This window comes from Mirounga leonina, unplaced genomic scaffold, assembly GCF_011800145.1.
Source record: "Mirounga leonina isolate KUSES-001 unplaced genomic scaffold, KU_Mleo_1.0 Mir_125, whole genome shotgun sequence".
NCBI classification, from domain to species: Eukaryota; Metazoa; Chordata; class Mammalia; order Carnivora; family Phocidae; genus Mirounga; species Mirounga leonina.
In genome coordinates this window covers 19344522-19359981 of record NW_023270305.1, presented here as the reverse complement: position 1 = coordinate 19359981, position 15460 = coordinate 19344522, and the positions used below count along the sequence as shown (strand labels likewise).

At 42.9% G+C, this 15460-nt stretch overlaps 1 protein-coding gene across 1 annotated transcript in view; it reads right to left on the bottom strand.

Moving 5' to 3' along the window:
* LTBP1 (latent transforming growth factor beta binding protein 1) overlaps positions 1-15460 on the bottom strand; it is a 392439-nt gene that overhangs the window by 223905 nt on the left and 153074 nt on the right. The window contains exon 5 of the mRNA XM_035000535.1: positions 9801-9968. Within this exon, the coding sequence (XP_034856426.1) occupies positions 9801-9968 (168 nt within the window). The remainder of the gene's footprint in view (positions 1-9800; positions 9969-15460) is intronic.

The window sequence follows — 15460 nt, the reverse complement described above, 5'->3', positions numbered from 1 at the left end:
AAAAAAAATCAAGTTTCCATAAGTGTATCAATGACAGCATTACATTAATTGGCAAAGGAAGGGCATCTGGCTCTTCTCATTTTACTTCTGATATGATTTTGGAGAATCGATCTCAAACTTCCTAACTAGCTTTATCCTTCCCCATTTGGTAGTTATTTTATTTTCCTGGACTGCGTAACATGAAGATGACTTCATGGCTGTCCTCAAAAACATTTTCGTATCATCTGTGAGGTGAGTTCCAGAAGGTTTTTCCAACAATACAGAAATGCATTATTCCTCTTCCACTTGGAAAAAATACATATACCTTGATACTAAAAGCTGATATAAACCTTTGCCTCTTATACTGTAGATGCAAAATTGAGCCCAACGTGTATGCCAGTAAGTGCTGCAGATATATACCGTATCTCATAAATACGAGCTCAGTATTTATGTTCAGTCCAACTTCCTTAAATTTACTCTAACCAGGGAGCCTAGAGGTAAATTACACAATGACAGCAAAGCAAGTAGCACAAAGCAGGATCAAATGTTATAATCGTACATCCCTGGAGATGCCCCCATCTATGCACGATGATTACTTTTCCTCCTGACGCAGCTTTCAGTTCCAAAATGTGCTACACTGTTTAAATGCTTTCACTCTTGTCAGCAGGCTTGGCAATAGGCAAGAGCTTCCTGGGTAAGCCAGTGAAGCTCTCAAGAAGGAGCGGATCCAAGGCAGAGGGAACATGGTGCTACTACATTGTCTCCACCCTATGACAATGATACACAACATTACTTTGTATGTAGGCTAACGTGCCCAGAGCTAGCCTAAATGTGAGCAAGCACAGAGCCTTCTCTGCACTAAGAACAGAGGACCAAAGTGGAGGAGACAGAAACATCCTTCTATGGTTTTTTTTTTGGCTTTTTTTTTTTAAGAACAGGAGAGAGGGGAGGGAAGGGGCAGAAGTAGAGAGATAATCTTAAGCAGGCTCCACGACCAGTGCAGAGCCCAATGCAGGGCTCAATCTCACAACCCTAAGACCATGACCTGAGCTCAAATCAAGAGTTGGATGCTTAACCGACTGAGCCACCCAGACGCCCCTGTCTTTTTTTAAGATAGTGCGTCATCAGGATCAGTAAATGAAGGAACCATGGTCTCTGTGGTACAAAGGGAACATACCTTATCCAAACTCAAGGAGATGTAAGCACACTGCCCCATATCATAGGACACAGAGGTTGTGAATTAACAGAAGGATTGGTTATATTTGGGAAAGACAAAGTTCTTCTGGAAATCAGTCCAAGGAATCCATAGACGCCCTCAGTCTGCTCCTTCTCATCAGCCTCAGGAAAGCCCACTGCAAGAGGTCAAGTCATTATTGCATTGTTTTACTAGCTGGGAATCAGACAGGTGAAATCACCAACCCAGGGTTCCAGCGCCATCAACAGTACACCTGAGCTAGAGCATCAGCGCCAACTGACAAGGTAATCACCAGAAGGAGAAAAGGAAAGAGAAAAAGCACAGAGCTTGAAGATGTTCCTTAAGAGACTGCGGGTATTGGGGCGCCTGGGTGGCTCAGTCGCTGGGTGTCTGCCTTCGGCTCAGGTCGTGATCCCAGGGTCCTGGGATCGAGCCCCGCATCGGGCTCCCTGCTCAGCGGGAAATCTGCTTTTCCCTCTCCCACTCCCCCTGCTTATGTTCCCTCTCTAGCTGTCTCTCTGTCAAATAAATAAATAAAATCTTTAAAAAAAAGAGAGAGACTGCGGGTATTTAGACAGACGTAGGAATGGGGAGCAGGGACAGCTAAAGGTACAGGAATCTAAACACCCTTGGCCATGAGTAGAAAGTACACCACAGTCAGTGTTCAAAATGTAAAATCCAAACTCCACACAAAGTACTACAAAGGTGTCCTTTTTCATGCATCTTGTAGTCACTGGAATATGTTCTCCTATTCTGTGTCCCCAAGCTCTATAAAGACTGCTCAGATGGTTATTGTACTCCTGTGATTTCAGTTGCCTGAGGATTCATGAGGAAGCTGTATCAGGTACAACCTCTGTGCCATCATTATAGGCACCCTCATAGACAATTTGCTCTGTCAACCCAGAAGCCAGAAGCATTCCTAAAGCAATGCACCATGCTGGCAGCAGGGAGACCAACAAAAAGCAGATAGGTCCCTGTCCCCAGGCAGTTGAGAATTCAATGGAATAAACAGGGAGGACAACAAATTAGGGAGAGGAGGCTTCGTCGCGTAAGCAGCGCTTGGCTGAGTCCTGACAAAGCAGTGGGGGGCTGCCCAGGCTCGCTGGCCGGGGAAAGGCACCTGCCAGGCCCACCCAGCGGTGTGAACAGGGGCACAGCAGCACAGAAGGCATGGCGCATCTGGGGACCTTGGGTAAGTGGAGCCTCGGTTGGGCAGAAGCAGAGATTAAGGTCGAATCATGGCCAGGGAGCCAGGCGGCAGCTTATCCTGGAAGCCCCAGCATGCTAAGCTAAGTAGTTTGGTTTTCCAAAGATCAACGCATGTGCTCAAGCTGAGTGACTAGGAAAGAATACACACTTTGAGACACTGTGTTACAGACTCCGAGGAATTCTGAAAGGTCATTTATTCTAGGCTAGCCAGCATTAACCCCATTAAGGAGTCCCAGCCACCCCCGTGATAGAGGCCAGGCATGGCTTACAAGGAATGATCGATCACACATGCCTTTCTCACAGAGCTAGCAAACTGCTAAACACTTTTACCCACAGTTGTTTCTTTTCTTTCTTTCTTTCTTTTTTTTTAACTGTCCTGACTACAGACATACTTTCATATACAACCACTCTGATGCCCCTCACCTTCCCAGCTTCGAAGATGATCTTCTTCAACCAAAAGGACCTCATTCTCTCCTGATTTTGGCTCTTAGCATCAACTTATTGCCTCTCCTTGGTCCAACTAACCCTAGAATCACCTTTCCTTGCAGCCTTCCTCCACACTGGACCCTCCCCCTAAACACAAACACACATGCACACGCACGCGCGTACAAATACATTTGCCCTCACAACCAGTCTTATTTCCATTAAAAGCAAGCTCCATACCAAAATCATATGATCTGTCTTATATAAAATATTGGAGAAAGAGGCAACACAGCTTCTTTGGTAATTCTTTCCTGTATCAAAGACCCTATACTTTTTATTATAAGTAACCAAGATTCCTTCTGCAATAATTCCAGGACCATTTTTACACCAAGAGACATGCTTGCCTCCATCCTCTGTGTATGAGGCTCTTTATCTACAGATGTTATTAACAGGATTCCTTGATACAACGTGTGTGTGTGTGCGCGCGCGTGCGCATGCACCTATATACAGATAGATAAAACCTAATCCAAGAAGACGTATAGGGCAAATTTGCCTGAACGCTCCAAACACCAGCCCTCTGGAGATGAACCATAAGTTATATAAGACAAACACAGCGATAGAGTTAGATTATAAAGTTGTGATGTTCCCTCCCAGAGCTCACTACTCACTCCATTCAGGTCTCTGCTCAAATGTCCTCTCACCAGAGAGCCCTTTGGGACGGGTCTAAAATAGCAATGTGTACCTTCCACCACCACTCCCATCCCTACGCCCTCTCCCAAGTTTCTATTTCTTCATAGCAGTTATCATTACTTGGCATATGTCCAGTTTTCCTTACATGTTGTATATTGTGGTAGTATATGTTTGACTGTAGTGTATACTCACACTAGAGCTTAGGTTTTTTAATTTTTAGTTGTGGTAAAATACATGTAACATAAAATTTACTTTTTTTTTTAAGATTTTATTTATTTATTTGAGAGAGAGAGAATGAGAGACAAAGAGCACGAGAGGGAAGAGGGTCAGAGGGAGAAGCAGACCCCCTGCTGAGCAGGGAGCCCGATGCGGGACTCGATCCCGGGACTCCAGGATCATGACCTGAGCCGAAGGCAGTCGCTTAACCGACTGAGCCACCCAGGCGCCCAAGGGTTGATATATTTTAACTTATTACTGTACTGTTAGGTCCATTCAGACTGTTGAGTATTCCAGCTCCAGAACTTTTTCATCTTGTACAACTGAAGCTCTCTACCCGTTAAACAGCACTTCCTTATTTCCCCCCTTTCCACCAGCCCCTGGTAACCACCATTCACTCTCCCTCTGTGAATCCGACTACCTAGGTAACTCATACAAGTAGAATCCTGTACCATTTGTTACTTTGTGACCAGCCCATTTCACTTAGCATAATACTATCAAGGTTCACTCACATTACTCAGCCACACTGCATTTTTTTAATGTTGCAGGGACAAGTGTCTGTTTTGTTCATCGCTGTATTCCTAATGCCTACACCAATCCTTGGCACATAATAGGTGCTCGATAAATATGTTAAATAAATTAATGTTCCTAATATCACTTCCACAGCTCAAATAAAATAAACAAGAAAATGCTTTACATTAATGGCATTTATTCAGTATCAGAAAATATTTGGAGAAGATTAAATATATTTGGGAGTAGTTTCTTTGATAAGTTCTTAAACAGTCCAAATTGCCCAAATGGCCAGCAACCACTTTTTTTTAGTTTTGTATTAGATCATGTTTAAAAACATAAAATCTATACGATGCATCAAGGGGAAAATATACTTAGCAGTTAATTTAAGGGTGATATGCTGGCATTTCACTGGTTTTTGTGCTGGATAAACATCAAGGGATCCAAACGAAGACAACTGGTGGAGGACGAAAGACTCACTGTCTGAACTAAGTTGCCAGAAAAAAAAATCTTAATGCTCCCCCCTCCCTGAGCAGTTACTGGTTTACTGATTGCCTCAGTGAGAGGGAACTGTTCTTCCCTCCTCACAAAGAGATCCCACATAATGAGTGTTAACAAAATGAACCGCTTCCATTCCTCAAAAACACTTCAGGACGAAGTTGGTTTTGTGAGACATACAGGGGAAAATTCCCAATGCAGAGCAGCAAGCCAATGTCAAAGCTGTTAAAAGCGGATAGAGGTTGTCATCTATTATGAGCTGTTCAAAAGCTTATTTACGCTATTAAAACCTTAGTTTCCTGCCTTCAAAAACAGAAAACTTCCTCCTTTTTACAAAATGGTAACTATCTCTGTCCCCCTTTCAGAGGACTTTAGTAAGTTCTGAAAAAGTCCAAATTCCTAAGCTTGGAATTCAAGGTGCTCTCCAGCCTTGCCCCAACTCGTTGACCTTCCCAGACTTGTCATGTATCATATCATTACCTTTGGTGTTTCCCACATTTAGGTGAAACTACTCCCACTTCTCAGAAACTACTCGTGCCTTCTTGTCTCTATGCCTAATTCTAACAGGTAAATTCTTCCTTCCCATATCAACTTTGCCTCCCTTCTATTTCCCATCCATCCACATTTTAGAACTTAAACAATGCTTCCAGTCCCACTGTCCCCACCAGTCTACAATCAGGCAACGTGCGTTTACCCAGCTCCCACTACGAGTGAGCCAACATGGGTAGCAGCTGGGATAGCAGGGTGAACTAAACAGGAAAGGCGCATGCCATTCCTTGTCTCCCGAAGCATTCCCTCCCTCAGCTGGACGTGGTATCTCCTTCTCTGGGCTCCTGCAAAACATCTTCTACCTCGATTTAGATTTATTTACACATACTCCTCGTCTCCCCAAAGCAAAAGCTCTCAGCGGACAGCTTTATGATTTATCTTGGAAAATCTAATACGGTGTTTTATACATACTCACTTGGCAACATGGAGAGCAGGAGGTATCTGGGACAGAAAAACCTAAGTCAGAGTCACCTTTAATCAAACCACCAGGGCCTTGGTACTCACATCCACAGAACATGAATACTATAATTTACCTCTCTCAGAGGAAGTCAGCATCAAATGAAGTAACATATGGGATGCTCATGGAAACTAAGTCCCCTGTAACTCTTCAGAGAAAGCAGCATCATATAAACCAAATGTGTTATTTTAGCCATCATGATTGCTTTTTACTGGTTCTACAAATAAGCTATGCCACGGATAGTATTATTTTATTTCAAATATTCTAGTTGTGACAACATGAATTTCTGTGTTCTCCTTATTAGGGGGACTTACGACTCTATAAACAACTTTAAAAATACCAGGAGGTCATCTTCATTATATCCCTATGAGTGGAAAGAATCTATTAAAACAACAATGGTTAACCTGCTGGCCCACTCAACTGGGAATTTGCTCCCCTTTTTTAAAAAGGCAAAGGTGGGGAGAGCAAAGAGGCAAAGCTCAGAATGTCACAAAAAAGTTATTATCATTAGAAATCTGCTTTAAAGGAAATGCCATTTAAGGTAAATATTCTGTGACATCATATCAATATCATGTTCATAAAATTGAATTTATTCTAGAATCTCAAGAGTACTTCCCTTGGATATCATCCTCATTCAGACCTCACAGTCAGTGGAAGTCATACCTTAGATTTCTCCAACTGGGGGTGCTTGCCTAGCTGAGTCAAGGGGTTGATCTCAGGGTTGTGAGTTCGAGCCCCACGTTAAGTGTGGAGATTACTTAAAAATAAGATCTTAAAAAAAAAAAGATTTCCCCAACTGAATACTCAAGAACAGAGACTATGTGCTTAATCGTCATGAAAAATACACCTGCCTCTCACATCTAAACAGCCCAGACTCACCATCACCACAGACCAGAAAGACGACCACAGAAGCAACACAAAAAAAGGAAGAAATGAGTATCACCCCATGTCTGCTACAGAACCACCCTCTGTATACACATTATTACCTGTTTTGTGTGGCCAGTGACCTGAACCCAAGAGGATCTAAAACCAGAACATGCCCAATGGCCATGATGAAGCCAGGACTCCAACCCAGGGCTGCTGGTCTCTGAGCTGTCCATTCTCTATCAGACCACCCGTCCTTCCCACAAAACCCAACTCCACGAGGTCCTTTCACCTGTGTCCCTCCTATACATTGTGGTCAGACCCCAGGAAACTAAGTAAACAGATGACCTAAAGAGATCTAAGTTCTAGTCCCAGCTAACAGACTTGCTGTGTAACTAAGTCAAGCTCCCTTATACCACCACCTAAGTTTCCTTATCAAAAAAATGTTAATATTATGTGCCCCAATCCCTTCAAAAAAAAAAAAAAAAAACAACCTATAAATCACCATGGAAATGTTCAAAATTATTTCTGTGTTCTGATTATCAAAATGGATTATTTAGTTAAGCTGCCTTGACTTTGAAGTCCATATGGTTTTCCCAGTATTATTTTGAGTCCTTGGAGGACAGTCAGCAAACTGTGCCACTCAGTTCAAACCTGGCCCACCGAAGGTTTTGTACGGGGCCACACCCAGGCTGGTACGTATCATCTGTGGCTGCTTGCAAAGCCACTGCAGAGCCGAGCAACTGCACACTGTACAGTTTGTGTTGCAAAGTCTCAAGTATTTACTATTTGGCCCTTTACAGAAGAAGCTTGCTAGCCCCCACATCTGACATACCAGAGGCCAAAGAGAGTAGCTAACAAGTTACGATGAATTTTGAATTTGCCCCAAGCTGCTCTGTTTTCCATATACATATCTTATTCGTCAAAAGATTTAATATATCATAAGCAAATATAAATAGACAGAAAAACCACTAAGTTAGAAAGCCACTTTTTTGTAAATAATAAAGCTATATTAAACAAACTAAGTCCACAAAGATATAGGTCTAAAAAATGAATTTCTAAAACTTTCTGTATTTCTGAAGAATCATAATCTGTGAGTTCTACAGAATTACCCTTCTTCGAATAAAAAAAAAAGGTAAAACTTCTCCCACAAATTTTCCAATATTTGAATTTAAATAAAGAGAAGAGGAAAATAGCTGAGGATATAAATGAAGTATTTCCCAGGACTGCCAATGTGAAACTTTATTACCAAGCCCTCTCTCTCTCTTTTTAACGACTCTGCCAATTCTTTTGTGGCAGAGTTGAGTTCTGGTTTTGAAATTTTTTTGTGTGTAAATAAGTTTGCTCCGTTTTATATTGTGAATAGGCTACGTGTATCCTGTTCCTAAACATCTGCTTAAATGCCAGACAGGAAAGTGTGCAGCATGTTTTAACAAGTAGACTTCCTCTGTTTCTCAAAGCCTTCAAATATTTAGTTTCAAAATGAATACACTGTAAGCCAAAAAAAATTACCACCCATCCGATTACTTTGTCATTCCTACTGTAAAGATTTATGAAAAATGCAAGGAGGAGGGGGAGGGGCCGACGCTGTTGATGGAGCTGGGAAACACATGCGAGCAAGGAAGGCAATCAAGAAAAGTAAAAGTGGGAAAAAGTCATTAAGCCCGTAACAACCTCCTGGGAGCTGCCTTTTCTCTTCCCCTCATTGTTTACAACCCTCCAGAAAATAGGATTACTTGTTACTCATAAAAAGTCCTAAGATTTTAAAGACAGACTGAATTTCAGAGGTCACTAAGCATAAGCCATTTATTTTATGGATGAGACCAAACTGAGGTCCAGAAACAGTAAGTGTCACACCCTGTGGATTAGGCAGTGGCAGGACCGGGACCAGAATCTAGATTCCCGATCCGCGGTTCAGCACACTTCCCACGAGACTCGGCTCTCTGCCCTGCGAAGCGTAATGTGCCACTTGGCACCTACCAGCTAAATTCTTTTTAAAATATGCCCAAACACCCTTATCGTGGCCAGGAAATTCACAATACCCTTTTAAATAGTATCTATGGGCACATGTTTTTTCCAAGTACAGACTATCCAGAATACTGCTTTGACCTCAGAAGGACTGGGAGTCACAATAAAGCAGTAGAATAATCAAAGAGTTAATAAGGACCTCACGCTGTCCCCTTGTGTTTTGTCTTGATGATCATCAGTTTGAAAGAGACACCTCTCTCCTACCCCCCCAGACACACACACTCAAGACTAAACAGCAATATTCCATAAAAAGACCAGATCTAGCCAGTGTTATTATCTGTCTGACATTTGGGTTATTCTTGTGAGTAACTCATAAAGTAATGTGGGTGTCTGTGATTATTTGAGTACACATGGCAAACCATAATTGGTCAAAAAATAATAAAAGACATTTTTCCGTGACAAAAATACTGTATTGCATGACAACACGGCTGTGTGACAGTGTGACAGCATTCAGTGGACCGCAATACTTTCTCCCTTTGCGAAAAAGTAAAAACCACACAAAAATTTTAAAGGAAAAAGCTTTCTTTTCAGTGAGCCACACAGTTCATATTTAAATTAGTTATGAAAGATTAAAAGGTTTGGAGCGCTGACAGTAAGCCACTAGCATTTTTTCCCCCTAAATCCCTGTCATATATCAATTTATAATTCTGCCTTTTGATACAGAGCAGAAACGTGGCGAAAGATTCAAGTCCGTATTCCTTTCTACAACCGAAAGGCAGTTTTTGACAATTTTTAGAATTTTTTTTAGAACATGACTGTTCATCCAGTAAAACTTTTAACTTCATCACCACGATCCACATTTTGTAACATGAGGCTAATGCAAATTCTCCTTATGACTGGGCAGATAAAAATCTGAAGCTGATCAGTGCAAGTTGAGTGCGAGGGTCTTAATCTAAAAAGCGATTCCCTTCTGTCCTATGGATACCTCCCATCGCCATGGGCTGCGTAAATGATAGGCACTAAGGGGCAACAGTCTAGCTGCCATTGCTCTGAGAAGCCAAAAAGCAGGTTAACAATTATTCTGGAAGTTATTTAAAAGAGCTCACGGAAGAAGCATATTCGGACTCAGAGACAGAAACCCATTCAAGCAGAGAGCAGTGTGAGTAGAAGAGGATGTCTAAACGCTACGCTCTCGCACAACTCTATGCAGTAAGGACAGTTAGGCACCGTGGAGGAACTCACCCACTCGGAAGTTCGTGGCCGTCAGGGTGTCGGCAGCATGACCATTCTCACTAATGAGAGTGGTGGTGTTCCCCTTCTCACAGCTGTTCTGACAGCTGCCCTTGGTGCAGGTCACTCTACAGATGCTCGGAGTAAAGACCACCTTGATGCGGCCAGTGTGGTTACTCACTAGGAGCGGAGGCAGGGAGAAAAAGAACAACAAACACATCAGCTTAGTATCCATGAACGTGCCTTGGAAGGTTTTTTTTTTTTTAAAAAAAAAAAAAGGAAAAAAGAAAGGAGAGGAGAGGGGGGACGAGAGAGCCCACAACCCGACAGGTTTAAGGAAAGAGGGAAGCCTTTAGTGCGCGCTGCTCTGTATCCAGTGGTGTCTCTGAAACAGGAGTAGGAAGCTTAGCAAACAGAACTCTGGGATGCACTCCAAAACCACATTTGAAGTCGAGTCACTGGAGTGGGATTACTAACCACAGTGCTGCACTTTATTCACGGGCAGACAAAGAGCACTACGGAGGGCACGACATGAAAGAGCCAACCCTGACAGGCAGATGTAATGCAAAGAGGTTGGCTATGCACCTCATGGTGAATAAACTCCTGTGTCCTCAACTTGCATACTTTCCCGGTTTCTCCACTTATTAAGTCACTATTTGCAGTCCGACCCCTGGAAATGTTTTAGGCATGCGGCATGTCTGAAAACATCTGTCTCAAATCTCCTGGCACTCTCAGCTGAAGTGATCAAATCCTGTGACGCAGCTGTGGGAGCCCATTTCTTTTTCACAACTCTGGGGCATTATTTCTCCACATTAATTTATACAACCTGTATTTTGTTTTACTGTAAACAGGGTCCGTCTAAGAAAACGGGAGGCCAGGTCACGAGGCTCAAGGGCTGTGTCTCTTCAAGCACCATCCCAGAGCCCTCGCTGCGGCTCTTCATAGGCCACCTCAGGCAGGTATTTCCTGCATTCACGCGACCCTCTCCTTAAAACCAAATGCGATAACCTGACTGCACAGCAGAGGCAGCAGAGGATCACAGAATGGGCACTGATCTCACAGTCAGACTCTGGCTTATAAACCTGGCTCAACCGAGGTGTGACTTTGGGCATGTCATTTCACCTTTTCTACAAAACACGAGGGAATTGCAGCTGATGTTTTCGAGCTAGTTCTAACTTTCAATGTCTCTATCAGGGGTCAGCAAACTGCAGCACGGGGATCAAATCTGGCCCTCTGCCTGCTTTTATAAATAAAGTTTTATTGGAACACAGCCACACTTCCTCCTTTACATATTCTCTATGGCTGTTTTGCGCTGCAATAGCGGAGCTGCACAGAGGATGTCGGAGCTCACCCCGAACTGCCATTCACGGCCAAGTCCCAATCTAGACTCCATGGCAAAGTGCAACACAGAAACTCTAGTCTGACTTCTATGTCTGTGATATGCCCCATCCAGCTTGTTCCTCTTTCCAGGAGCCTAGGCAGAAAGCAAAGACAGTAGCAGCAACTGGAGACAGATGGTTCATCTCTGAGACTAAGGATGGCAGGAAGTAGTACCCTTCCTATTGCCACTGTGTTATTCTAGAAGCCAAGGAGAGACTAGTTCTGGGTCAGCCTTTCTGTGGCCATCCCCTGACTACCAGAAGCAATTCTGCCCCTTCATAGTGCCTCGGTCTGACCAAGATTATATTTTCAGGAAATCATCCAAGAGGCCTCTATAGACCCTCAACAAAATAACTGTGGTCAGATCTGAGCTTGGAAACAAAAAACCTTAACAACAACAACAACAGCATTAGAATTTCAAAGCTGGAATTGGGGTCTCAAAGGTCCTCTGATACAACATTATTTAAACATCTCTAGTGACAGATTGCTCATTATCCACTGAGATAGCACATTCTAGTTATAAGCCATTCCTAGCAAGTGCTCTTCCTTCTTGAGCTCAAGTGTGGCAGTTGCACCCATTAATCCTGACTCCACTCCCCATGGTTTCACAATCTAACAATGCCTCTTCCACATGCTAGCCCTTCAACTCCTCAAAGAGAACTACCAAGTAAGTAAAGAAAGCTCAAGTTAGCAGGAACTTGAAGAGATCGGCTTGGGTTGGCCCTCTCACTTAACACAAGAAAACGGTTCTTCCGGAAGAGAAATAGCCTCAGTTCTTTTCAAATGTTTTTCCAAGACGATTTCCCATTCTCATTCAGTGGTTCTAACACAAGAGATCAAGACACATAGTGTGAAATGGGGAGATACCCTAGGGGCCGACCGGATCTTCCAGCACCTTGCAAAATGGCATCCAGAAACTTTTTCTATAATGGGCCAAATAATAAATATTTTAAGGCTATAGGCCTGATGGACTCTGTTGGCAACTATTTAACTCTGTTGTGGTGGCAGGAAAGCAGACGGTCAAAAACAATATGCAAATGAATGGTTGTGGCTGTGTTCCAATAAAACTTTATTTAAAGAAACAGTTTGCCAACCACTGCTTTGAATGCTTATACAACATCTAAAATTTTTGAGTGTACCCAGAAATTTTAAAAACTACAATAGGATGTTAATTCCACAATCAGGCAAAATTCATATAGTTTGACTTATTTTTTTTTACAGTAGCACACACACACACAAACCAGCTCACACTCAAAATTGTCAGAATATGGGCGCCTGGGTGGCTCAGTTGGTTAAGCGACTGCCTTCGGCTCAGGTCATGATCTGGAGTCCCTGGATCGAGTCCTGCATCGGGCTCCCTGCTTGGCAGGGAGTCTGCTTCTCCCTCTGACCCTCCCCCCTCTCATGTGCTTGCTCTCTCATTCTCTCTCTCTCAAATAAATAAATAAAATCTTTAAAAAAAAAATTGTCAGAATATGCTTACAAATATCTTGAGAATACTTTGTGTATCTAAGTGTGTGGAGCCCATTTAAAAAAAGAGATACAACATCATCCCACTTCAAAAGAATATAAACTTCTATTTTTTCTGGCTCTTGGTACAATAATGAAATTAGAAATGGTGTGCCAACTATTTTGTCTTCTCTGGCATTAACTGGCATTAACATTCTCTAATCTGCCATGCAGATGCTCAGACCGTCACCTAAATTATGCTCACTTAGGCGAAGAGAGACATCCAAAGAAAGCAAGCACTTAATCATTATTCGCATTTCACCTCTCAGCTACAGTAGTCACTTTATAGACACTCGAGATCCTCAAGGCTTATTGTTTTTAAAAACTTATTCTATTTCTTAGCCAAAAAAAAATTTTTTGGCCTGGAATCATCTGGATTTTCAAAAGGCGGAGACAGTTTCATATGACTTAATTTTGATTTTTATAATGTTCACATCTTCTTGGAAGAAGACACACTTATTTCATATTTCCCTTTGTGTTTTACTAACATTCTGCTCTAAAGCAGTCTAATTCTAAAGCAGACACATAATCTCAGCGGGTCCTCTTGTCTTCACAAAGCATTGACTTCTTCATTGTAATTAGCTTTTTTTTCCACATCAATCTCCCAATCAGTACTGAAAAACTCACAACTTCTTTTGACACTAGATGGTCATTTGTAGCTCTCACAGGATCTCTGTAAATATTAGATGGGTTAGAAAATACACTCTCCCATCCCCTTGTAAAAATCATTTCTTTGTATCTACTAGGGTATCATGTAGAGTTTAACCTTCAAGGTACCCAAGAGTAAGGTAAACTGCTCTGAGTTTCAAATTCCTCACATGTGACAAGTTCAAGACAACACCACTCATCTGTTAAGAGTTTGGTGGGAATTCACCAACAGTGGCTGTGAATTTTCCTCCAGAGACTCCTTGGTCTGCAAGAGGCATCTTCCTCAAATGCTTTGAGTAAACTAATACTCAAGAACCCCACATGCCTGCATACAGGAGGTACCTAATAAATGTAGAATACATGAAGTGACCCCAAGGAAGACAGTCGAACCCCACGGAGATCATGAAGTCACAGGATGCTGGAGACCATTCTGCTCTAAGGCCTTGCTTCACTGGTGAGGAGACTGAAGCCCATGGCGAAATCAGCGGTCAAAGACCATCCCTAGAGTGCTAATAGCTGATTAAGATTTACAAATCTGGGGGGGGGGGGCGCCTGGGTGGCTCAGTCGGTTAAGCCTCTACCAATGGCTCAGGTCATGATCTCAGGGTCCTGGGATCGAGCCCCGTGTTGGGCTCCCTGCTCAGCGGGGAGCCTGCTTCTCCCTCTCCCTCTGCCCCCATCTTATGCTCTCTCTCATTCACTTTCTCTCTCAAAGAAATAAATAAAATCTTAAAAAAGGGAAAAAAAAAAGAATTACAAATCTGGAAAGCAAAAGTCAGGTCAGTCAGGAGTTAACAGGGAAAACTGCTGGCAGAGCCCTCCTGCTTGGTCCCTCTGACAAAAAAAAAAAATGTAATTTTTAGATCCCTGTGGGTAAATCAGCCCCAGAAATCTGAAGCAAGTGCTTTCAAACCTTGCATTTTAGAGGCCTTGGCCAGTGTGCTCGCTTCGGCAGCACAGATACTAGAGGCCTTGGCTAGAAACATAGATTGCCTGGAGCCATGTAGCACCTCCAGCGGGCCTCCTAGCCAGTCCGTCTGTCAAGACACTCAAGAGTCAACATCCTGTCTGCAGGGTCTGCCAGACCCTGTGCGAATTTCACCCTCCAAGAAGAGGCACTGGCACATGCTTTAAAACAAACCACAGACATTCAGAGCGTATGGTGAATGGGATGGAAGTGAAGCCGATATCCTCCCAACAGGAACAGCTTTCACTTCAGCTTCCCGATCATTAACGACGGGGAAAAACCCAAAAATGTAAAAATGGTTCTTGACAAACGGACTTCAGTCTAGAGAAGAGCCCAGCTGCCATCTTTCAGTCATTAGCCCAGGATAGGACCAAAAGTGAAGGCAGCCAAAGAAATAAATCGCACAAGTTCAAGACCCACATCAGATGTCATGCACAAATACAGTCTCCTCCACATTTATCCAGAATGCCGTCACAGCACATCAGCATTCATCCTACTTAAACAAGAGGGACCAACTAGCACAGACAATATCCTCAGTGGAGGAGAAGCACCTCCTCTGTGGTTAAAAGCCATCAATCACCCTGCCCATTAACTGAGGCTGCTTAAAGAGACTTCGTAGCTCATTCAATACACAGGTCACATGTGAGAAACGGGGCAAAGGGCTCATTCTCCTGCTGCAGTCCACTGCTTGCCCGAAGACGAAGAATTCTTTGAAGGACAAATCATAAAAGTATTAAATAATGCTTCGAATAACAGGAGTTCGTTGTTCTGCTCTACAGGCTTGCTTAATTCCTCATGGACTATTAAAATAATTCCCACAGAATACCGTGTTCCCCGAGAAACGTGCCGTGCAGACAAACTAGTATGAGATCTATTACTTCACCGCGTGGCTCCAGTCCTGAAACAGATTTCTAGTTGTCATGTGAGCACCTCCTCAGATAAGACTCTAGTAGGAGTTACATTCCAGGACCATCTCTTGAGGTTTTTTTCCAGATGCATGTAACTAAATGAAGAAGTAGAGGAAGAACTACATGCTACACAGTTGATACACATTAAAGGAAAGACCATGTGAGTTTCCTCTCCCATTCAATTCTCCATTAATATCCACTCAAGGCAACTGTGTCAGTTACTTATCTCTCTCACAGGTATATACAAGATTTCCTTTCCT